At 35.2% G+C, this 23,034-nt stretch overlaps 1 protein-coding gene across 1 annotated transcript; it reads left to right on the forward strand.

Annotated features, from left to right (window-relative positions):
- Positions 1 to 1,290: 1,290 nt before the first annotated feature.
- On the forward strand, positions 1,291 to 22,368 carry si:cabz01007807.1. Its single transcript, XM_046843538.1, has 34 exons — positions 1,291 to 1,491; positions 1,588 to 1,647; positions 2,768 to 2,830; positions 2,938 to 2,982; positions 3,279 to 3,335; positions 3,438 to 4,154; positions 4,287 to 4,355; positions 4,819 to 4,956; positions 5,634 to 5,699; positions 6,011 to 6,070; positions 10,033 to 10,068; positions 10,237 to 10,287; positions 10,380 to 10,415; positions 10,500 to 10,556; positions 11,604 to 11,663; positions 11,751 to 11,825; positions 11,934 to 11,984; positions 12,109 to 12,165; positions 12,542 to 12,622; positions 12,701 to 12,748; positions 13,925 to 13,984; positions 14,415 to 14,471; positions 14,625 to 14,705; positions 14,793 to 14,843; positions 14,933 to 15,031; positions 15,133 to 15,186; positions 15,308 to 15,391; positions 15,506 to 15,559; positions 16,035 to 16,118; positions 16,664 to 16,756; positions 17,986 to 18,025; positions 18,134 to 18,188; positions 18,510 to 18,843; positions 21,060 to 22,368. Exons 1-34 carry the CDS (start codon positions 1,489 to 1,491, stop codon positions 21,471 to 21,473), a joined length of 3,390 nt encoding a protein of 1,129 aa, XP_046699494.1. The 5' UTR covers positions 1,291 to 1,488; the 3' UTR covers positions 21,474 to 22,368.
- Positions 22,369 to 23,034: the final 666 nt, after the last annotated feature.

The raw sequence follows: 23,034 nt of genomic DNA on the forward strand, positions 1-23,034 counted from the left end.
CTCCAAATTTCTAATAACAGTTTGAGGAGGAGACTCATATGGAAAAGTCAGATGTCCAAACAGTTTTGTCCATATATTGTATCTTCTGAAGATGAAGATTTCTCAGGACTTAAAGAACGGCAGCTATGTTATTGGCTTCAACTAGAATTGACATTCAAATGAACAAATACACTTTAATCAGCCTTCATAATGGCTGGCAGAACTACTCAACACACAATATATACACCTGACAGTAAAAAAAAAATCACTACATTAAACATTCAAACCAACAAAATTAACTGAGGAAAGTTCAGCCAGATATTTACATGAATTAATAAAGAAATCCTAAACGTTGCTTTGTTTTGAAAAGAAAAAAAAACAACAACAATTTTTCAGTGCAACTTTATTTTCATTTTCTAAGGACATGAAATAAAGTGAGGTTTAACCTTCACATGCCATTAAGCCATATATCCAGTAGAGGGCGACAGCTGGTTTCATCATACTTATTAAAACGAATGCATAGTATGATTTTACTTATCTTACTTATCTTGTATTATATCTTATATATAGAAATATGTTTATGTGTATGTGAAATTTGTGTGCATGTGTGTGCACATGTTAACATAAGTGCAACTAATAGTATATTACTTTCTCTACACAGCTGGTAACACAAATACTAAGCATGTAACTACAGTCTTTTATTAAATAACCAATGGCATGAAAATGAAATAAAACGATAATCATAAGCCAACTGGTGTAAATGTATATGTCTCTAAATAATCATTAGTAGCGCTACATTGAACTGGATTGGAACGAAGTACAAATACAAGGCATGTAACCAGAAGTGCACACCAGCAACTCACTTAAATGTAAAGTATAAAGACACACATTGGTGGTGCAAACTTAAAGATGGAAAAATGGAACATATACATGAAATAAATTCCCCAGTGCAAATGTCATGATGTGTGTAAACGAGTCTGAAGATTAATAAAGAATACAGTGAAGCAGTTAATACACATGACTATTGGTCAGATGGTTTTTGAATCTGGGGCTGTGGTCAGAACACCCTGGATATTTCAGTATTATCGAATTTTGTTATTACCACCATTAGTGAAACATGAGGAACTTTCAAGACCTCACAACCTCCGTGTAATTTGACCATTAAGAGATTGTCAGTTTTACGCTGGATGCCCTTCCTAACGCAACCCTCCCTGTTTATCTGGGTTTGGGCCTGGCACTAGGAGAGCACTGGCTTGTGCAACCCTAATGGCTGGTGTGTGTGTGAATTTCAGTTAAATAGCTATAATTCTCTCCAGGCCATAGTCTAAGAATCTGAATGCGCTGCGTGAGACAAACTGGCTGAACGAGTTCACATACTTTCTCTCACATGTTGCTAGTGTTTTCTTCCAGAACGGCTAAAAGAAGTCGCAGTCACCTGCAGAAAGACAAGTTCTGTTTCGTGGCACCTTCTCAGCTGCTGATTTTTAAACTCTTTCACATGAAAGATTCATGGTAAGATGATACAAACTTTTGAAACAACGGAAGGCTTTTGGAAGGTAAAGTATATTTAATAATATCACACGCCACAATGTTTCTTGTTTGTTTCAGGAGGTACGAGGTGATCACGTTGGTAGGTTGAATGAAGCTGGTTCGGGAGACCGACGACCAGTAAGTGAATTTTAGCTTTCTTTGTTTTACAACATCTTTCAACACTTGTTATATTGCAATCAAAGAAATGATGTCAAAAAGACTATACTAGCTTGTAGGCTGTAGGTTTATATTTCTCTATTGTTTCTATTGTTTTCTACATCGTTTTTTACCTGTTTGACAAAAAAACCTAAATAATAGTGTACATTTGTTATAACAGTGAGCTGTTTGCAAAACTGTATGTATTACTGCTTGCTATATATATTTCAGAGAAATGTATTGCACCATGCTCTCTTTGCTTTATGTGTAGCCTCATTTCACATGTCAGCGTGACTGACCAGAACCGATTTTCATTTGCAGACAAAAAAAAATATTTAACTGTATTTTATTTTACTATACTTTTTAAACGACTTATTGAATGTACATCTATTTGATAGCAGTTTGGTATGTTATAACTATTCATCCAAACAATCATTTTTCTGACATGCTACCAAACAAAACAAACAAAAAACTAATATTGCTGAAATTTTTGTACAGGAACTGTTTTCACTTTTTTTTGTTGAAGAGGAAGTGATTTTACATGCGCAGGAAATATTCAGTTTGCAAAAACAGTTACAACGTGTCTCTAACAATTATTGCTTTTTTTTCTATGTTCCATAATTGTAAGTAGTCAAATGTCACATATGAATGTATTTTTTTCCTGGATGTTTATTTTATTCCTGGTTAATTAGTTTATAGGTGTTATAACTTCACTTATAATGGTGGGTTTGATTGTGTAACAATAAAAAAAAAAAAAAAATGGCCTGAACCAAATTTATTTTTTTAATTCAGTTCATTTACATATGCATGTTATATTTAGCATTTGGGCCAACCTAATTCTACACAAATAAACTAAATTCCATTTGTTACTGACTCATACTCTTTCTCAACATGTCTTTAGATATTTTTGTCCTCTAACTCCAAAGCAAATATTTATTTTGATCGTTTGTTCGCAGTATAAACAAGTAGATTTTTTTGCTATGACTAGACTGCTGTACTTTCTTTGAGAAAATGGGTTGGTCACTGTAGATTTAATCTCTATAATAGTCTAAAAGAGCATCGTATCATAACAATTTTTGTTTGACGTTTCTTGTTTTATTAGGAGAATATCTTTCTCGATGTTTCTTCTAATGGAACACAAGCTTCAGGCAGTCAGATTACACAGGTGAGGATCGGCTTTTGCTGGTTCATTTTGGTGTTGGATATTTAATCACCCATTTAAGAAGTGATCCAATTCTGGACTTTTTGTTTGTTTGTTTGTTTGTTTAATAGAATGACTTTCAGAAATCAGGGAACCCATTTCTACATCCAGCTCAGGTAAAATTGTTCTGTCTGTATCTTGAGAGTTACTACATTGTTGGGTATGACACAAAAGACTTAAAGTTTCACAAAGGAAATATTTGGTCATGCAAAACAATGTTATACTTTTTTGAACTTTCTTTTTCAAGAATGGATTTGCAAAAAAAAAACAGACAGCAATGGTATTTTTTAGTCCTACCCTCATTCCAGATTTACAACAGTGTGTGATTGTGGATGTGATGTGGGGTGTGATATGATAGGAAAGTGCTATGCGCTACCTTGTTGTAAAATGCCTTTGTCATTCTTTCTTGCAGAACACAGAGAATGGATTCAGCTCAACAAACACAAACCCTTTTTTGACTCAAGGCAAAGTAAGCTGTGATCTGCATTCTTCAATCTTTCTCTGCTAGCTCAAAACTATAAAAAAATAAAATAATAATAATGTATGGTCTAAATACAATTTTTTTTTGTAGGACTCCAATGGGAACACTGTTTCCACAGATGAATACGATTTACTGTTAAGCAATGGACAAAGTAATGGGTGGCCTCACTTTTTAACATCTTCAACACCCTCATTCAAGAATGACTGGGCTGTGTTCCCACCTCCAAATCTAAGCAAGGACACAAACCAAACGCCATTTCAAAAATGGGATTCATTCCAAGATTCATTCTCTGCCAGAATTTCCCCACCTCGAACAAGCAATCAAATGACAAACATTTTCGAACCATTCAAAGAGGAAACCAGTGTCTCCCCGAGAATGCCGGCTAATGAGAAAACATCTGATGAGAGCGATTTTTTCTTGGAATACATGCTAGCCAATCAAAAGAATGATGTGGAATCCGTTTCGTCTACATCAGCATCCAATCATTTGAATCTTTTTGAAGAAAAGTTTTTACCATCTCCAATAATCGATGATAACATTTTCACAAACACAGCTTCATTTCAGTCGAGTGATATTTTTCAAACGCCTGGGTCCAGCATGCAAAATAACCCCTTAGATCAGACCTCAGCATCTGTCCAATATGATCATTCGAAGTTATCTGTGAATTCTGCTGTGAATAATGGGCAGTTCAAGCCACAGGACAGCGACTTTGACAAACTGTTCATGACCACAGACATGAGTAATGGATTATCCCAAGAGACTTCTACATTGCCCCCATTTCTTAATGCATCCAAAGATTTAGGACTGGTAGGAAAATCTTTATGACTGGATTAAATGCACTTTCCTAAGATAGTTCTCTCTGTCTTTACTCATCAAAATAACTGTTTCCTGGAATAGTAGTGAAATTAATAATGAACAGAAGCTATTTACATTTTGTAGATGTTTAGAAGACGACCCCCCAAACCAACCCCACGCATTAAGGCTCGGAAGAATTCCCTGAAGAATCAAGTAAGCATAGTTCTAGAGATGTACTGGGAATACCGATAATACTGGTATCACAAAATTACATTGATGACGTGCTCGTTTAATCATATTCATACATAAAAAACACACTACGGGACTACGGAACAGGCAGCGCGAGAATGGCTAACTCAAATATCACCATGTGTGGATGTAAAAAATTAGTGTAACATTGTGTTTTGTATTTACAAGGGTGTGGCATTAAAGTGATTACGCAGAGGAAATGTTCGCCAATCGCTTGTGCCTGTTTAAATGCCATAGCACTTTAAAAATAAAACTAAGCATGACTAAGTAGGTTGCTAATTTTGGCTTTAGTAGGATTGAGAAATACAAAAACACATGATACACTGTTTAAAACAAATCGAAGCTGCATCCAAACAGAGGACTACAGCTTTGATTAGTTGTTTTTTTTTCTTCAAATCTTGTTTTTTTTTTTTTGTCAATTCTTCAGAATATCAACCATGACCTGTTTTCCACATCTGCTGAATCTGTACCTACCGATCAGAAACCTGCACAGACGCTGTTTCCACCTAACCCGCCTCTTCCCATATCCAAGCCCACTGTGCCAAAACCTCCAACTAATATCCAGGTAATTTTGATGTGTGGTAATATACAGTACAGGCAATATGCTTAAAAAGTCCATTCTGAATTGACTTTAGCACAGTAGTCCCCAACCCCCGGGCTGCGGACCGGCACCGGTCTGTGGGTACATTGGTACCGGGCCACACAGAAAGAATACATAACTTACATTATTTCCGTTTTATTTATTATCTGATTCTAGACAATGTTTTATTTTGGAAAATTACTGGATTTTCTCCACCACATCTGTCTATGACTCACTCTTGATGCATGTCATGATTCCTCGGTCACATGTCTTACCTCCATCCTCTACCTTCTTAAAGGGGCTCCGGCCGCTAACACATAATACATTACCGCTAAATTAAAACCCCCAAGCGAGCAAAATGAACAAAAAACAACACAGTGGATTCACAATTATTATTATATTTAGAAAATACCAGTTTTTATGGTTGTATCATTTTATTTTGTTGCATTTATCAGCCACACCTTAAAGGCCGGTCCGTGAAAATATTGTTCGACATTAAACTGGTCCGTGGCGCAAAAAAGGTTGGGGACTGCTGCTTTAGCAGATTGCTTAATAATAACTCAAGACCACTGAGGTAATATTTAGTATATTTTTGTGTAGTATATTTTGAAGAGTATAGAAGTGTGTTCAAAAGTAATCATTTTTGTGTTTTGTTTTGACAGGGCTCCATGCTACCGGGTGCTACAAAGCAAAGCCAAGTTTACGAGGACGTCCTTTTCATCGGCCAGGTGTGTGATATTGTGTGTACGCTTATTAAACCTTTCGCTTGGACATGCATGGACATGTTTGGCCATGTGGGGAGGTGGTAGCTTAGTGCTTAAAAGTGGTTTGGACTTTGGGTCTGAAGGTCGTGAGGTTAAATCCCAGCCACACCAAGCTGCCACTCCTAAGCCCCTGAGCAAGGCTTACCCCATACCCCATAGCTGCTCATCTGTTTGAATGAGCTAAATGTAAGTTGCTCTATATAAGGGTGTATGCCAAATGCCATAAATGTAAATGTTTTAACATTGTGTGTTTGTGCTGCTTTCCGCTTTCCTAGGAGAAATGTGTGGAGGACTGGCCAGAGGACAGCCCTGAGCTCAGCCCTGACTGGAAACCTGTATGAAATTTATTCATATTATATATATATATATATATATATATATATATATATATATATATATATATATATATATATATATATATATATATATCATATTATATTTAATAATTATTCATTAATAAAAGCCTTATCTGGAATTTTTCCAGCTGTTTAGTCTTAGCGAGCCTTTGCAATCTGTAGCCTCAAATTCCTGTTAACAGTAGAATGTTAGTTGATGTGATGTTCTACTGGCCTATAGTCCAGTTTGTTGTGTTCAGAGAGGCACTGGACCAGAGTTGTACAGAGAGGTTGTTTTTAGCTACCATAGTCTTCCTGTCAGCTTGTACCAGTATGACTTCTCTATTCTTCTCTGGTTTCCACCAACAGAACTTTTTTTTTACCCTGTCTGGCAATAATAAGTCATGTGTGCATTCACAATGTTAAGATTGTTGCAATACTAAGTTTTTCTTTAGTATTGCAATACAAAAAAAAAGGAAACATTCCTTTTGCTTTTCACCAAAGGCCGATTTCCACATTCCTGTTAAAAAATGACATTGATACTTTCCTGGTGTGTGAAAAGAGATCACTCATAAGGTGATATCTGAGTCATAAAGGGAAGACAAGGTGACAATGATGTAATATCTGGAATTTATTGCCAAGCATTGTGACTCTTGCATCACCCACTGGAGACATATGTGGTCAGACGTGCTTCTTTTAAACCAATTAAGTGCTAAAAGATCAGTTTGGTACCGAATCAGTGTGCAGATGGACATCTGGAAAGAAACAATTATAAAGTTCATTGAGGAAATGATGCGATCGTGTGAAGAATGTGTTTCTGAACAATGAGTCTGTTAAATGTCAGCTGAGCCTACTAAAATTTAAATGCCACAGAATACCTATGGATTGCAACGTCATCTATTATTTGTGTTTCTTTATGACAAAGGTTTCAGTGATGTAAGGGAAGAGAGGATTGCACAGATAACAAAACGGTTAATATGAAGAGTTTATATCAAAATATTTTTCTCTCACCTTTAAAAACATGCCAGGATTATCTTTCCTAATTACCTGTTGGTCTGAAAGTTCGCATTGTGTTTGCGTGTTTGAGATAAATGGGCTCCATGACTCAAATATTAACTGTACATCAGCTAATTGTACATTAATGTTTACTGTACAGAAATAGTTAGGTTTACAATCCACATAATCTAAGATTAATAACACACATATTACAATATGTGTTGATAAAAAAACTAACAAAGACCATAAGCATACATTTTTTTGTATTTTCAAGGACCTATAGGTCCTATAGTTGTATTCAGATACACAGTCAGAGTGGTTAATTCTTTGCCTTCCCAGATCCATTGAAGTCAAAGAAATTTAAGTGTGATTTGTAATTTCACTCAATTTGTGTATGCTTTAACTACAGACAGTGGTAATATTTTCTCACTGTAAGTGGAAAGGTCTACTGTAAATGTGCAGCGGTGTGACATCGCTGCTGCAGCTGCCACTATCGTGTGCAATCTATGGTGTGGTCTGTTTTTACTTTGACTTTTGATCATGATTGTTACTGCCCTTGCATAGCCTCAAGGTCCTGAAGATTTCAGTCTGCAAGATTGTTGCTGAGATACAGGTTCATTTCTTGTCCTTCTGGAATGTCAACATTCTTTTTATATCGGGTTTTGTGATTATATGCAGATTCATGATGCACTGCATTATCATGTTTGTTTTGCATTTGCTAGAGCTTTACTGGGAAACCGTTTTGAATATCAAAGATTCCTTCATTCAAGATGATGGACATGCACATGCGGTTGCAATATGGCAGTTACATATAAATATTTTAAGCATGTTTTTTGACCAATTAACCTTTGAAATAAAACAACAGTTTTGGAAAATAAAAAAAAATAATAAATCAAGACTGTAGCCATGAAATGCACTTAAATTTCAGATGTTGGTGAGCATTTGCTTCAGCATACTTTTGGAAATTACTTAAAGAAGAACTGCTGATTTAGCACAAATTCTAAAATAATAATAATATTAAACAATTTAAAGAAAACTATTTGTTACAGTTTTCACCCCAAGGTAGAGTAGAGTAAATTTTTTGGGTACCTTCAGGGCATGGTCCTGAAAATAGTTTCATAATATATAGATACATTGCTAAGATACACTCTCCCCATCCTTTGTATTTTCCAGCTCGTTATAGAAGAATGGTTTTGCATTAAAACATTTCTCTGCCAATCTGTGCTTAGACAGTACTCAAGATGATGTGGGCCATCACTGTTGAAGAGTAGACAAAACCTCTTTGGAGGAATAACAAACATAGTTAAGTTTAAGTGAACAGTGGGTGGTTTGGTCACAAAATTTGTTGCCAACCCTCTAACCATGGCTCTTAAGATGTTTATTAGTTTTTTGTTTATTTGCTCACTTCTTGTTTGGTAGCTTTACTGTAAGATTTGTTGGCCCATTACAGCTAAACAATGGGGTATTCAAAGATCGTTTGCTTGTGTTCTTGTGAGGCTTACTCTGAAGATGATGTTTGCCATTTTTCACTCTAAAGAATTTTGTAAATTATTGTAAAATGATACTACCCCCATTTTCTTTTTACAATGTTAAGTATGATGTTCTCATATGACACTGTTCAGTTTTACCTAATAAGATCGAAATTGATGTCATATGGAACATCAAGTCAAGTCAAGAAGATGACAAGCTCAAAAATAACATTGAGCTTGTCTTGACCCGGGAAATCTATGAATGGCTTTTAAAATTTTGGACACAAGGTTCAAACGTTGTGATTATAAACATACATTCAAATCAGCCCCAAAATTGACCTGATAGTGACGCTCAAGTGTTGGCAGCACTTAGCCCAAATTTGGTTAGAATACTCCTTATATCTTTGCCAGTCAGAGTGGCAAACTTCACAACTTTAGAAATTTAATAGGCTTCCATAATCACCCCTGCCAGATGACAAATATATAACACTTAAAATTATATAAATTCTATGTTTAGGGTAAATATTAATATCATTCCTTCTAAACTCTTCGAATCAATTTAATAGACCTGTGAAAATTATAGACCCACTTAAAGTTAGTTCCAACATAACCATGTTCAATGTAGTGAGGATTACAAATTAAACCAAACATAAGAACAATTCAGTCTAAAACATTAAATAGCAACAAGGAAACATGAAGTACATCATGTGTGCACATTTGTATTTCATGACCCTTTTTGGTTTTTTTTGCACATTAAGTACATTCATTTATGTACAGTTATATCCTGAGCTGGGGCATGAAGCCAGTTTATCTAAAACATGCAAATGCAATGCAAACTTTCAGACCCACAGGCAATTCAGGAAGCAAATCCAATTGCTGACATGTTTTTTGAAGGGGGAGGAAAGAATTGTATATGAACTGTGTTGCAATCCTCTTTTATATCACTTAAACAGATAGTCGTAAAGAAGCACAAATGATAGCTATGTAGCTTAGGTATGCTGTAGCTTTAAACTAGGCTCAGCTGACATTTAGTGGACTTATTTTTTAACAGGTTTTTTTCATGTGATCACAAAAAAAAGTCACTATTATAGGGATGGCTAGTGTGATTGTTTATATATTAGATATATTTATTATAGTTATAATGATATTCATATAATAGATATATATTTGATACTTATGACTGCATATTAAATATGCAGTCAAATACCATTCCAAATATTTTTGCATATATTAAAGCCATCACCTGTAAGGCAGTGTTTGTTTTAGGCTAACTCCACCCACACATATCCCCACACTGTCTAAATAGCGATTAAGTCTATGGTTATGAAAGCCTTGAATACTGACGTGCACAATATCGGTATTCTTTTCACTACACCTCTGAATGCGGCTCAATGTAACTATATGAATGTACATTTAATTTCTTTGTATACCAATGTTATAAGTTATAATACAGAAAAATACAATAATTTAACTTTATACTTGTGTTTATTTTACCAGTCAGGCAAATTAAAATTGAGGAGGGAGTCTTTGAGGGTGAGTACTTAATGATCAGGACATTTATTCGTTTGTGTCAAAATAATAATCCCTTTTCTTGTTTCTAGTTAGAAATAATGGCACTAAAATTATTTTTAGCATCTTGATTGACAAAAAACATACAGTTGAAACACTTTTATTTATTGTTTTTTTTACTGTTCTCATTAGATTGCTGCAGAATCTGAGGCAGACACTATTGGGAGGAAATCTGGCAAAACAGTATGTTTATAAAGCTTTTAATCATTGTATAATGATATATGATTTAATATTTCTGGGTCATTGCTTTTAATGGACTTCTCTTTTCTTGCTAGAAACTGAAATTAATGGTCTCTAGAAGAAAGTCAAAGGTGAAATTATATTCAAAATGAATGAATCAAATAGTGCTATTATTATAAAAAGAAGCATGTGGTTAAAAAGTGTTTGAATTTCAGGATACATCAGGAGATGACACAAGGGTTCTGCAAACAAGCACAGTTTGCGAGTCAGAGGTAATGTACTTTACATTAGCCATTTTACTCATTTTTCCTTTGATAAATGATCTCTTCAATGTCTGTGTCAGGGATCCACCAGCCACACCTTCACCAAACCCACCTATCACTCCAAGTAGCTCTACATCCTACTAACCACCTGCACCTGGCACTCATCAACCTACACCCTATTTAACCTCTGTTCTCCAACTAGCTCACCGTCCATTCTACAGTTTAGGCTGGAGAACATAGTCGGACTATTTAAGCCACGGATATCATGCCTCACATAGGGTTGCTTTTGTTTGCTGGACTTTTCAAGTTCTACGAACTCGCTGCTCATAGAAATCACTAGGTTTAGCTGAACCTTTGTGCTCTGTTTTGTCTGCCGTTTCTTCCCTTTGCATTTGCATTTCATTAAAACCTTCGTTCTGCTGAACTCCGGTTTCCGGCACGTTCTTCCGCCTGACAGTCTGTCACCTTAAGCACCAAGCATCAATATCTTCTATTCATACACTGTCATCATTTCTAACAAGTTGAATGTAGCAAAATGACCAGACAACATGTAATATAGAAGTCTGTATATAGAAGTATACTATAATTCGTGTCACCTATATCATCAGTTAAACCTGTATTTAATATTAAACCTGTTACCTTTACCTACATTTGTAGTAAACTATTAAAATCACATATCGTTTTTTGACACTGACACAAAAACCACAAGTGAGGATTAATTTTACTTACTTACCAAACCATACAGGTAGCAGCTAAAATGATTGCTGGTAATATACTGTATGTATTTCTAGATATTTAAAGCAAAACTTCAGCATGAAACACATTAGTTATCTTTATACTGAAAAATGTGTGTACTGATTTGGGTTCTACTTTGTTGGGTCCCATTATTTTGCAGATCATTTTCCAGTATATACGTTTTAGCTTGTTACATTCTTGATGTTATAGGGGGGTAATTTATTATAATTTTTTTCTATTCTCAGTATGGATGGTTGAGTTTGTTTGGTTTTCTATTGAGTTGTATTGCATGCTTCCAATTATGTTTTATTTTTTCAATAGCAAAAATATCCTGACAACATAACCAGTGTCTATGGTGATACTTTGCCTTGGGGAAAAAAGGTGACACTACATTTTAAAAATAATTATAACTATATTTCAATCTATGTATTCATCAGCTGGTTAAAACTTGTGTGTTCTGGATTATAGTTCAATGAACCAGATGATGTTTTTCTGCCTGAACAAGAAGACCACAATGCAAACATGAAGGGCAAATCAGTGAAGGTTTTATTCACTATCTATCATCATTCTCATAGTGGTTTTGGTTTTCAATGTGCATGAAACAGTAACGATTGTATTTCTTTATATATGTATATGTCTAATTCTCAACAGATTAAAAAGCCTAAATTTATAGTTCCTCATTTGCAATACAAAGGATCCAAGGTAATTCCTTTAATGATATTTTAAATGTTATAAATACATTTTGAAGAGTTTTTAAGTATAAATACTCACAAATGTTTTGCTTTTTAATGCAAAAGACTCAAATATCTGTTACTTCTTTATCCAGGAAAAATCTCTTAGTGAAAGTTTTGAAAATAAATCACCATTTCAGCATAATTCCAAGGTTTGTACCATGATCTTTCAATAGCACATAATAAAAGTATAAACATAGAAATGATTACACAAATACACAATTCTAACTACTGTGGGTAGCATTGCCTTCTCACAGCTCTAGGATCCTGAATTTAATTGTGAAATGTTCTGCTCATGTTCACAAATGGGTTTTTAATAAAAAACATGTTGGTAATGCTGAAATGCTCAAAGTGTAAATGAATGTCTGAATGTTTACCTGTGAAGAACTGGATCAGCTGCAACCCTGAACAATATAAAATAGTCACTGAAGAATGACTTGTTATGGTAATTAGGATATTTGTAGAATATCCCAATATACATGTTGTTTAAGCTATCTCTGTTTGTTGTTTTACTGGAAATTTTCACAGGTTGAACATGTTCAGGAGTTATATGGGGACAAGCTGAAGAATGTTGACCATACAAAGCCAGTGATGAAAGACTGGAGACTGGTATCTATCTGATCTATTTTTTAGTTTTGTGTTGCATGGTATGCCTTCATATTTTAACAGAAATTTCCGATTTGACAGAAGGATCCACATAAATTAAAACCATCCCTTCCTCATCGACTATCCAAGGTAAATTATACTATATCTTGTAAATATGTTAATTATCCTATATTGCAAGGTTGAAAAAAATTCTCAGGTTGTGTCGCTTCAATCTTATTCCAAAATGAATTAAATTCATTATTTTTCTCAAAATTCTACAAACTATACCCCATAATGACAATGTGAAAGAAGTTTGTTTTCAAAATTGAGCTGCATCCTGTTTCCACTGATCATCCTTGAGATGTTTCTACAACTTGATTGGAGTCCACCTGTGGTAAATTCAGTGATTGGACATGATTTGGAAAGGCACACACATGTATATATGAGGTCCCACAGTTAACAGTTTATGTCAGAACACAAACTAAGCAATGAAGTCCAAGAAATTGTCTGTAGACCTTCGAGACAGGATTGTATTGAAGCACAGATCTGGGGAAGGGTATAGAAAACTTTCTGCAGCATTGAAAATCCTAATGAGCACAGTGGCCTCCATCATCTGTAAATGGAAGAAGTTTGGAACCACCAGGATTCTTTCTAGAGCAGGCCGCCTGGCCAAACTGAGCGATTGGGGGAAGGCCTTAGTCAAAGAGGTGACCAAGAACCCGATAGTCACTCTAAAAGAGCTCCAGTGTTTCTCTGTGGAGAAAAACCTTTCAGTAGAACAACTATCTCTGCAGCTCTCCACCAATCAGGCCTGTATTGTACCTCAGCACTCTGGACCTCAGACTGGGACAATGGTTCATCTTCTAAAAATACAACGTCCATAAACCCAAAGCCAAGCTAGCAAAGGAGGGGCTAGGGGACATCTCTGTGATGCTCCCCATCCAGCTTGATGGAGCTTAAGAGGTTCTTCAAAAAAGAATGGGAGATACTACCCAAAAATAGGTGTGCATCAAACTCAAACAGATTAAAGGCTGTAATTGGTGCCAATGGTGCTTCAACAAAGTATTGAGCAAAAGCTGTAAATAGTTATGTACATGTGATTATTTTGGTTTTTATTTGTACTTTTTTTTTTTATATATAAATTTAAACTTCTTTCACGTTTTTATTATCGGGGTATTGTTTGTAGAGTTTCGAGGAAAATAAAGAATTTAATCCATTTGGAATAAGGCTGTAACATATGGAAAAAGTGAAGTGCTATGAATACTTTCCGGATGCACTGTACTATAGGCAGTGATGAAAGTAAATTAATCGATTTAATTTTTGTAGGATTTTATTGAAGATGATCTGAAGAAGATGAATGGTCTTTCGTTTTTGGAAGAATCAAAGGTATTTGACAATGAAATATTTAGGTATATTTATAAACTGAATTGCTCAAAGTTTGTGAACACCTGACAGTGACAACCACATGTTTCTTTAACAACGCTTTTCAAATCCAGGGCATTAATATGAAATTGGTCCACACTTTACTCTAACAGCCTTTATTCTTTTACATTTTGTCCTGACATTACTTAAAAAACTTGTAGACACATTTAGGCAGACTGATTTCTTTTATCTCTGTGTTAATTAAACATCATTATTGCATTTCAGTAATATTTAGATTAAATGTCTTCAAGTAGAACTGTAGACTGAAAAACATGATGGCGACATTGAGACACGTTTCTCCATACCCCCACCTCCACACAAATATTTAAAGTTTTTATAAACGATTATTTTTGATTATGATTAAACATAGTGGACTACATATCTGTTTTTGTAGGAAAATGTTTCGGCGAGTGCTGAGAAGGAAAATCATCGTTACTCTGCTGACTTATGGGTGTGTACAGTAGTGCAGGATGAGTTGATTGTGTTCATCATTTACATTCAAATTGTGATTCATATTATGCTTCTTGTGATTTTATGGGAAAAAAAGTATATTTAGTATTAATTTATGCTTTAGAATCCATTTTTGTTTGTTTTTGATGTTTAGGCAGAGTACCAGCTTGAGACATGCTCTTCAAAACCTCCAGACAACAGTAAAAAAACACAAGATTTACAAGACTGTCGACCGGTACGTCCCTAACGCTTGTTCTTCGCAAATTCAAATAAATAATAAATTCAAAACATTAATTGATTGATTGATTGATTGGTTTTACAGAAGAAATCGTTTACATTCAGGGTTCCTCATATGCCTCGGAAAGGATCAAAGGTAACGTTTTATTCAATATTTTACCCTGCTTTTGTTTATTCATGACATACATTAACGGCTTTCACATCTGTTTTCAAAATTATCTTAAGAGTACGCCAGAAAACGATATCCCAGAGAAAGGTGCTGATTTGTTTAAAGCCACGGACATACAAGGGTTGGAAATGAATGTATCTGAAGATTATAATCAGGTATTCGAACTTTTAGAATTTCCTTACAGTACAAATCTGCTATTTATATTAGTTAATGAGATTTTTTTTGTAAATTTTACATGATAATTCATTTTTCATAGATGAGGAAATCTCCTGTACAAAGGGTTTCGCCAATAATTAGAAGAGACTCACAGGTCCCACTGGTTTTTTTTTTCAGTTTTTATGTATTTATTTATTTTATTGTATTTATCGATCGACACACTGCTAAATACATTACATGCTTTTTCACAAAAGGTGTTTTTCTGATACGTTTAGGGTCTAAATAATGCAGAGAAAGGAGCAGATCTTTTTAAAGCAGGAGACATTGCAGATGATATCTGGATGGAGAAGCATACCATGGTATATGTTCATTTCGGTTTCATTTTCCATGTCATTTGCTTCTTTTTTTATTTTGAATCTCTTAATCATCTAAGGAAGTAATGGGTGTGTTTTATCTTTTGTGTGCATGTTTAGGACACAAAAACAGAGAAGGTAAAAAATGAAACTCTGCCCAGAAGTGAATCAAAGGTAAGGGTACATACTAGAACCATTTGCATATATGTCAGACATGCAGTCATGTAACAATTTTGCATTACACTTTAAGCCTAATATTTACAGTACCATGTCTTTCAGTTCATCAAGTTTTTCTAAATAGCTTTGGAGTTCACAAACATATCCTACAATATTAAGCAACCTTTATGAAACATTATGAAAATGCTTTTTATAAAATAAACATTTAATACACACCTTTTTCCGGACAATAGAAACATTACTAACTCACTTAACTTTTCTTTTAATGTTATACATTACAATAAGAGGCTCAGTGCTGTCATACTCGTCAAGGCAGGCTTTCACTGAGGGTGCTGATATTTTCAAAACCAGAGTTTCTGGTTTGCCCAAGAATAAAATTAGCAGCAAATCCAAAAAATACAAGATGCACTGCACATTTTTTCAATCATTACAATGTAGAGGCACCAAAATGACTTTTCATCTTCCCCTCAAGGCCAAAGACCAACTGTATTTTACTGAAGACTTTGAGCTACCAGGTGCTACTTCTGGTGATTACTACCTCTCAGAAGCAGCTAAGGTATCCACACCCAACATTTATTTCAATCACATATAAGTAAACACACATCCTTAATTAACAAAAGCCTAATGAAGAAAAGAAATATGCTTCCTTGTTAGTATTGTATAACACTGAGGCAGCAGAGCTTGATTCCAGGTCCAGTTCTTATTGCTTTTGTGTATCAAGAGGTTACAGAGTTGTGTTAGCCAAGTCTGTTATGCCTTTTAGCTCTCTAATATGTGCTTAAACCAGCTTGACGAGCTTAAAATGTTTTACCATGTCAAATGAAAATGACTACTAGTGCTGTCTGACTGTGGCTGCTTTTTGTTATTGCTCAATGGTGACAGTGTTTCAAATTCAGTGTCAGTCAAAAGAAATCTTTGGATTTGGATTCTGAAAAGAAGTAACTTTTTTCTATCATTTATTTAGAAAAATAATCTTTATCAGCAATATGTAGGTGTTTTATTAACTTATATAGCAATCTATAAACTCTATCCCATATCTATTCACGGTTTGTTTCATGTACACATTGTTGAACGGGTTTGATTCTCTATCCATCTTCTAAGGCTGAGTGGATGTCCTCCCAGATGGATTTGAGGCGAGTAAAAACACCAGAACATGCTGAGAAACTGGAAGGAGTAAAAGAAGAAGAGGAAGGGGTGAGTCTTCCAATAAGGTGGATATATAATCCCAATTCCAAAAAAGTTGGGACACTGTGTAAAATGTGAATAGAAAAAGAATTCAATGATTTGCAAATCTCACAAACCCATATTTTATTCCCAATGAAACATAGGAAACATATCATATGTTTAAACCGAGGAAATGTACCATTTTAAGAAAAAAAAGAAGGTAATTTTGAATTTGATATCTGCAACCTGGCTCAAAACAATTGGGACAGGGCAAGAAGTGTGGAAAAAAAGTGCTAAATGCAATGAACAGTTGGAGAAACATTTTGCAACTAATTAGGTTACTAGGTAGGAGACACCGAACTGTTGAGCAGCGAGAATACTGTATCAGACACATATGGAACAACATTCCTCTCCGAAAAAACTGGTCACGTCAGTTCACAGATACATATGGACAGTAGACATGCAGTGGTAAACATGGCCCTGTCCCAACTTTTTAAAACCTGTTGCAGCCATCAAATACAAAATGACCTTATTTTTACATTACAATGGTATTTAGTCTCAGTTTAAACATTTGATATGTTTATTTGTTTAATTGTGAATAGATGTATGAGATTTGCAAATCATTGGATTTTGTTTTTATTTACATTTTACACACTGTCCCAACATCTTTGGAATTACGGTAGTATACTGTAAATAGCAAATAGAAAGCGATTTTGTATGCAATATATATCCAAGTATTTCAAATCGAAAAAAAAAAAAGTTACACAACTTTGTTTCTGTAAACCCTTGTGAACAAGCTAATTGTTACAATTTCATGGAACTAATGTTAGAAGTTAGATTGTAAATGTAGGTCAGTGCTTCTGATAGTGTTTAGGCCAGCAGAGAAGGCACTGCTGGGCCTGAACGCCCACCACTGGGTGCATGTCAAATTAATGTAGATACCAAACCCTGCATACTAGAAACACCCCGCAAAACCTGCTATTTTGGAGATGCTCTTACCCAATTGTCTATTTATCACAGTTTGTCTCTTGACAAAGTTAAACAGATCCTTGAAAATGTTCCTACTTTCAACACTCAACTTTGAGAACTGAATGTTAATTTGCTGCCTAATAAACCTCACTAATTGCGAGGTGACACTGTAATAAGATGATCAATATCAGTCATGTCACCTGTCAATGGTTTTAAGATTATAGCTGATTGGTGTGTGTGTTTGTGTTTCAGTAAACATAGTAAACAAGACTTTTATGTTTAAATTGCAGGACACTGACAGTCTAATGGAGTGGTGGAACACAGTAGAATGTAAGCAACTATTAGTATTCCAAAAGTCTTAATGTTTCACCTTTTAAAAACTTAAACACTTCAGTCTTAATAAGCACAGATATTCACACATTCCTTTTATTTTTTCAGTATGGGACGAACTGCCATCAGATGACGAAAGCAATGCAAAGGAGGATGAAACTAAGTAAACAATTCGCTTAATAATATTTACTTTTGTTATTCTAATTTTTTTAAATGAAAAAGCTAGCTTTTCCAGCCTGAAACTTGCACTTGTCTTCATTTGCATAAACATGGTTTATGTTATGCACCCAACTGCCACTAGGAGGACCCTAAGCACCTAAAGATGTTTTATGTCTCTGAGTGATTGACACATTCCTAAAAGTTGAAATTAGGATAATACATATTTGTTATTTCAAAATCCAATCAATTGGCATACAGGCAATCCATTATTATCAATGAACAGAACATAATGCACTAAAAAATCGTTCTTTTTTTCTTAATTTAGATCTTTTACTGAGATTGCTGACAAAGTCCACCAAGGTCTCAGAGTTTTCTATAAAGTTTTCACCGAGCAAGCCGAAGTCCTCTACCTGCATGTGCTGCGCCTCTACGCCATCGGTGATGACCTGAGCAACTTCCACCGCCGTGCAAAGATCGCAAATATCACAGGTGGCACAACCTCGGCTGTGGGTGGTGCAGCAGTTATCACTGGCCTGGCTCTGGCACCTGTCACACTTGGAGCTTCTTTGATTGTATCTGCTGTTGGGCTGGGAGTAGCAGCAGCAGGTGGAATCACAGCAGCTTCGGCCACCTTATCGGACAATGTCCACGAAATGAGCGTATGTTTAATGCTTTATTTGCCCATACTATTAGATGTTAGGTATTTTTGATCATATAATTGGAAAGTATTCAGACCACCTTTACTTTTGCAATGCTATGTTGCAGCCTAATATTAAAATCATTCAAAAAGATTTTTTCTCTCAATAATCTACACGCAGAACCCCATAATGACAAGGTGAAAACAATATTCTAGAAATGCCTGTAATTTATGAATTTTTTTACAATAAAAAAAACTTAAATATTACATGTACATAAGTATTCAGACCTCTGACTCTGTACCTAGTTGAAGCACCTTTGGCAACAATTTGGCCGTCTTTTTCGGTATGATGGCAACAAGCTTTGCACATCTGAATTGTGGGATTTCCAGGTCTCTCCAAAAATGTTTGAATAGGGTTCATGTTAGGGCTCTGGCTGGCACAATTTAGGACATTCAGAGTTTTCCCTAAGCCACTCCTGTGTTGTCTTTGCTGTGTGCTTTGGGATGTTGTCATGTAGGAAGGTGAACCTTTGGCCCAGAGTGAGATCAAGAGTGCTGTGGAACAGGTCTTTATTGATATCTCTGTACTTTGCTCCATTCAGCTTCCCCTCAACCCTGACCAGTTGCCAAGTCCTTGCTGCATAAAAACCCCAAGGCATGATGCTGCCAATATCATGCTTCGCTTTTGGGATGGTTTTGGGTAGTTGATGATCGATGCCTGATATACTCCAGACATAAAGTTTAGAATTGAGGCTGAAATTCCTAAATTGGTTCCATCAGACCAGATAATCTTGTTTCACAAAGACTGAGAGACCTTCAAGTCTTCCAAGCAGATTTCCAGACTTGTCCCATCTACACACAGGATCTCCAGAGCTCAGTCAGAGTGACCATCCAGTTCTCTTCTTTACCTATTGCTCAGTTTGTGACCAGCCCTTGGAAGAGTCTTGGTTGTTCCATACTTCTTCCATTGAGAATTATAGAGGCCACTGTGCTCTTGGGAATCTTCAGTGCGGCGGGAATTGTGTTGTAGCCTGGTTTGGTTTTTGTTCTGATATGCATCCTCAGCTGTGAGGCCTTTTGTAGAGAGGTGTGCGCATTTCCAAATCATGACCAATCAATAAACGTTTCCACTGGTGGACCTTAATCAAGATGTGGAAACATCTCAGTAATGATCAGGAGAAACAGCTAAATTTCAAGTGTAAATGCAAAGGGTCAGAGTACTTATGTACGTGAGATATTTCCGATTTTTCTCATTTTAAAAATAGACATTTCTTGAATTCTGTTTTCTGTGTGTATAGTGAGGAAAAGAAATCAAATTCAATGATTGTAGTATCAGTCTGCAACATAATAAAAGTGAAAAAAAGTGAAGACGGTCTAAATTCTTTCTGAATGCATTGTACAGTATGTCTATAAAATGATATTTTTACATGTCCACAAGTCTTAGAGCTTTGCAAATTATAATGTCAAGCTTTAACTATGTAATTTTATATAAACTATCCAGGCAATGTTACTCCAAATACAAAGATTTTCATCTCTTATATATTTTCTAGTCTTGGCTTGTGTTATTTTGACAATTGTAACAGGAAAACATTAAGAACTGCTGGTTTTAAATACTTTTGTTTTTCTTGCTTACTATCCGCTTGTTTAAAACACAGGAATGTACCCATGCCCTATATACACTCCTGGGCAAAAAAAAAAAGGCTAAGATGGCAAAATATTAAGCTTTGAATGATTTTAACAACAAATCCTTATTTGTTTCCATTCAGTATTGATAGTTGATAGATAGTTTTGTGTGTTCACATCAAACATTCGAAACATTTTTATGATTTTCCCTCTGTGTTCAAGTCTGTATAAGCCAATTTACCTGATTTGACCTGATTGTAACAGTTCACGCCATCAAAAAAGTAAACAAGCAAATGGAGGTGCAGGAGGCCTCCAGAGTGCATGCATTCATTTCTGCACATTTTTTAGCTAATAATTTGCTGTTAAAAACATAAAAGTGTTACTATTTTGTCGTTTTTTTATTCCTCGCTTTTCCCAGGCATTGTAGTGCTATAAATGCATGGGTACTTACTGTTTATTTATTATGTAGTAGGCACAGTTTTATATCAATCAGTATGATTTTGATGGGTTACAGTGTCACATTGGCAAATACAAATTCACTTGAAAGATTGAATATGAAAACCGCTCCATATTACTGTAAAATCTCTCACTTTTACCATTTGCGTTCTCTACCAGGACCGTAAGAAGATCGAGGTGGTGTTGCAGGACTACGAGACCCGCCTAGTGGAACTGCGGCGCTGCCTGCATTTTGTAGCTGAAGGTGTGCGTCGAATGCGCTTGCACCCTCTGCTGCGTCGTAACAATTACTACGCCGGAGACTGGGAGGTGCGGCGAGCACTTCAGACCATCAGTCTGGTTGGAGATCCAGTAGAGCAAGCCGAGGAAATTGTGCAGAAATCCACAATGGCTCTAAACAGTGTGTACAAGGGCATGGATAATTACTTTAGCAAGGATTCGAAGGAGCTAAAGAAGGGCTGCAAGAAAGAGGTGACCATGCAAGTGAATATGTTAGCCAAGCTGCTGCATGAAAACTTAGTGGTGCTTAACTCCACACGAGAGCACCTAATGGAAGCGACTGGATTTGTATAGAACGGGAAACCAATAAGCAAAAAGAAATAAATAGAACTTAATGTTGATCTGAATGTTATCTAAGCGTTATGTAAGTGTGGCTGGTCACATGCTAAACATGATGATGAAAAATTGAGACTCACTTCCTTCTACTGTATCACAGTGTACTGTATTAACTAGGAAAGGGGCCTGTGGTAAGAACGTATCAAATCAAGAAAGATTACATGTTCAATATGCATATAAAAGAAGATTATAAATGTCAAGTTAATTGTCATTACATTTTATGTTTGCTGTGGAGCACTTTGGATTTAACATAACGTATATATACTTGACAAAAAACAGCTTCTGTGGTCAGAGTTTTGATTTCCTTCTTCTTTAAGCAGTTTAGTTCTTGTTTTAATATTCACTTTCACAATGAGAAAATACCATCTATGGCAGACACTGTTCTGGGATTGAGTTACTGTTGTGCTCTGGTATCTATACACTAAACCACAAAGACTGAAAAAACTTGGGCAGGAACTGAGAATGTCTATGCCCTATTTAAAAAGACCTCACAATATATAGAAATTTACCATTTAAAAATGTTTAGCAATCAAATTGAAGTGAGATATTTGCACGCACATTATCGTATACCTTTAAAAACTATTTATATATTTGTTTGCTTTTGCTCTGTTTAGTATTTTCTTATAATTCCTGCAGATTCTTCATGGCCAACCTCCCTATTCATATTCATGCTCATAGCTATCAACCTATATGTTATATAATTGTTCTATTTTTTTTCTTTTAGGCGGAAATTTAGATGCACTGGCACAGCTTTTAAAAAGGGCAGATGTCAATTGTATACAATATAAACATATTTGTAATATATTATAAAATAAAATACAAAACTTGCTATTAAATGAATTCCAATTCATCATCTATTATATTGCGTACATTTTATTTATCTTTTTATTTGTGTCTTTTCCAAGTTCATAGTCAATCTTTCTAATAAATTGAGCACACACACACACACACACACACACACACACACACACACACACACACACACGCAGTAGCAGCAAAACACACAACTAAATATAAAAATCTGTATTCTAATAAAAATAGAACAAAAAAACTTCTCGAATACACTCTTATGATACATAGAATCAATCAAAACTTCATTTTATACATAGTAATGTGGTGTTTCATGTGTCTCTTTTTATTCATCCATTATATCTCTCCACTTTTCATCTCTCACAAATATTGTATTTTTAGACAGTCCCAATTTCCCTGCTGTTAGAATTATTAGTATCATTATGCTCATTTCGTTTGAAGTACGTCGTATATTCATAAATATGTAAAATAAGCAAGTCATTACAATTTTATAACCTTCTAAAAAAACACACACAAATGAAAGCATCTTCCTGCATTGACTTTTTGAGGCCAGCTTCCTCTTTCATGACCACAACCACTTGAATTAGAGCATATTTCCTAATCTTTGACTTTTTTGGGGGGTTTTGGCAGGCAAGAAAACCAAGATGAGATCACCCAATACATGATTTTTGTAATTTATTATATATTTGTATTATTTATTATGTAACAA

Source organism: Silurus meridionalis, chromosome 28, assembly GCF_014805685.1.
Source record: "Silurus meridionalis isolate SWU-2019-XX chromosome 28, ASM1480568v1, whole genome shotgun sequence".
Taxonomy (NCBI): Eukaryota; Metazoa; Chordata; class Actinopteri; order Siluriformes; family Siluridae; genus Silurus; species Silurus meridionalis.

Coding starts and splice junctions, on each gene's coding strand:
- si:cabz01007807.1 (XM_046843538.1), top strand. Junction 10,288..10,379: donor GGAGGAAATCTGGCAAAACA/GTATGTTTATAA, acceptor TTTTCTTGCTAG/AAACTGAAATTAATGGTCTC. Junction 15,032..15,132: donor TATCTGAAGATTATAATCAG/GTATTCGAACTT, acceptor CATTTTTCATAG/ATGAGGAAATCTCCTGTACA.